Source organism: Pyxicephalus adspersus, chromosome 1 (assembly GCF_032062135.1).
Source record: "Pyxicephalus adspersus chromosome 1, UCB_Pads_2.0, whole genome shotgun sequence".
Classification (NCBI taxonomy): domain Eukaryota; kingdom Metazoa; phylum Chordata; class Amphibia; order Anura; family Pyxicephalidae; genus Pyxicephalus; species Pyxicephalus adspersus.
This window is the reverse complement of record NC_092858.1, coordinates 410,700-412,932: the sequence shown is the minus strand read 5'-3', so window position 1 is coordinate 412,932 and position 2,233 is coordinate 410,700. Positions and strand designations below refer to the sequence as shown.

General features: G+C 39.4%; 1 protein-coding gene across 1 annotated transcript; it reads left to right on the top strand.

Annotated features, from left to right (window-relative positions):
* Positions 1 to 449: 449 nt before the first annotated feature.
* Positions 450 to 1,391, top strand: LOC140321759 (olfactory receptor 52N4-like). Its single transcript, XM_072398547.1, has one exon. It carries the CDS (start codon positions 450 to 452, stop codon positions 1,389 to 1,391), a length of 942 nt encoding a protein of 313 aa, XP_072254648.1.
* Positions 1,392 to 2,233: the final 842 nt, after the last annotated feature.

Below are 2,233 nucleotides of genomic sequence, written 5' to 3'. Positions count from 1 at the left end.
TACATAGGCATATCTAGTTATATTTTGCTTAATTTTCATGTTTCATTAGTTTTCTATGAGGTTATTATTGAGGTCATTATTTCACAAACTAGAGCCAATCTAACAAAACCAATATCATATGTGGAATCTGTGCATCAAACATAAACTAGAATGACTTTAATCTGTTTGGCAATAAAATGTTTGTTGACCGGTGTAATATAATTTATAAAGTTATATTATTTCAGCTATAATAAGTGCAATATCTCTCTTATTCTCCACAGGGTATTGCTGGGGTCACAGCTGCCCACCTACTGAGAACATTCTCCGATACCTTTGGCTTCATTCTGCCAGTGAAATATTCCAGAATATAAAATATTATGAATATCTTGTTATTACAATAAATATTTACAAATAATTTATTGGCTGTAAGGATTAGGAAAGGCAGGAACTGAGATTTCTTATAACTAACAATGTCTGTAAACACGACAGATTTGAGATTTGTGACATTTACCCTCCTCGGAGTTCCTGGTCTTGAAAGCTTTCATTCCGTCATCTCGGCACCATTGTTCATCATGTTTATATGTTCTGTGATAGGAAACCCTCTTATTGTATATATAATTCTCTCTGATCGTGGTCTCCATGCTCCCATGTATGTGTTCCTGTCAATGTTGGCCATCACAGACTTCATGCTCTCTCTTTGTGTAGCTCCACAGATGTTGGCCATCTTTTGGCTGAACTCTCAGATTGTGCATTTTAGTAGATGTGTCATCCAGATGTTTTTTGTCCATTTTCTCAGCTATATGGAGACGGGAGTCCTGGTGGCCATGGCGTTTGATCGTTACATTGCAATACGCCAACCACTAAGATACTCCACCATTCTTACCGGCCCAGTGATCACCCGAATAGGCTTAGTTCTGGTTGCACGAGGGGTGTTTGTGGTCACTCCTTGTGTCTATCTAGTGGCCCGGTTACCTTACTGTGGACATGAAGTGATAAATAATTCTTACTGTGATCACATGACCATAGCAAAGGCCTCATGTGGCAACTTCACCATCAATAGCATCTACGGCCTTACTCAATTGATCCTGGCATTTGCGTTTGATGTTTCTGCTATAACATTTTCTTATATCTTCATTATTAAAGCTGTGCTAAAACTGCAATCCAAAGAGGCCCGGTCTAAGGCATTTGGCACGTGTTCCTCCCATGTGTGTGTCATCTCATTCTTTTATATCCCTGTTGCCTTTACAGTTTTTGCCTACAGGTTTGGGAAACACATCCCCCCATGTATTCACTCTCTTTTTTCACTCGCCTACCTCCAAATGCCTCCAATGATGAACCCACTGGTGTATGGGTTTAGAACCAAGCAAATCCGGGATCAAGTATTGAAAATGTTCCACAAGGGGAAAAACTGACATTATTTCATGGTCAAGCTCTTCTTGCAATGCAGGAGTTATACCATAGACAGCCATCTAATGACCAAAGAGAAGAATGTTTTCTTGATTCTGTTCTATCAATTAACTTTTTTCTTTGATTTTACTACCGGTCTGCCCCATTCTTTGTTTGACATATTGTATATACTAAAATATCTCTTTGTGTCTGTTTGGTTTGATGACTCACCTATATGATTGCACTTTGGAGGATCATTCTTACAATCACACGTATTTTATTGCATTAGGACATTCCCTAGAAATAATGGAATTGTGGTCCAAGTAAAAGACGAGCACCATTCATTCCTAACGCCCAATGGTGCATTATAATGCATGGTATGTAGATTGTGGTGGGTTGACAGCCACTCTTCAGTGTTGGGGGGTTTGCAGTCATTATGCATGTACAACATTTGTTGTCACATGTTATATTGCACTTTTTTGTTGTCTCAGAAGGATGCAGAGGTATGGGGCTCTCTTCCAAAGATTAATGCTTCACTTCAGAGGTTGCAGATTTAGAACAATGGAGGAACTATGGAATGGAGGATCAACACAAATGCCAAAAGAGTTTCCGTATTCAGCAACCTTTTTTGCTATGAAGGGCATTAAAGCCATGGATCAGCGATTCTGGGTCATCTCTCACGGAGTCATAGAGGGATCCACAGTTTGGTACCTTGAAGCGTTTAAGGCTCATGACAGAATGGTGATGGATCAGGTAAGGCTGACATCCTGTTTGATGGCCTCTTCCATCACTGCTAGTAGGTTGCTCCGATTAACACACTGGTCTTATGGTTTATCATATACTAAAAAAATTTAGAGGAAAACATACA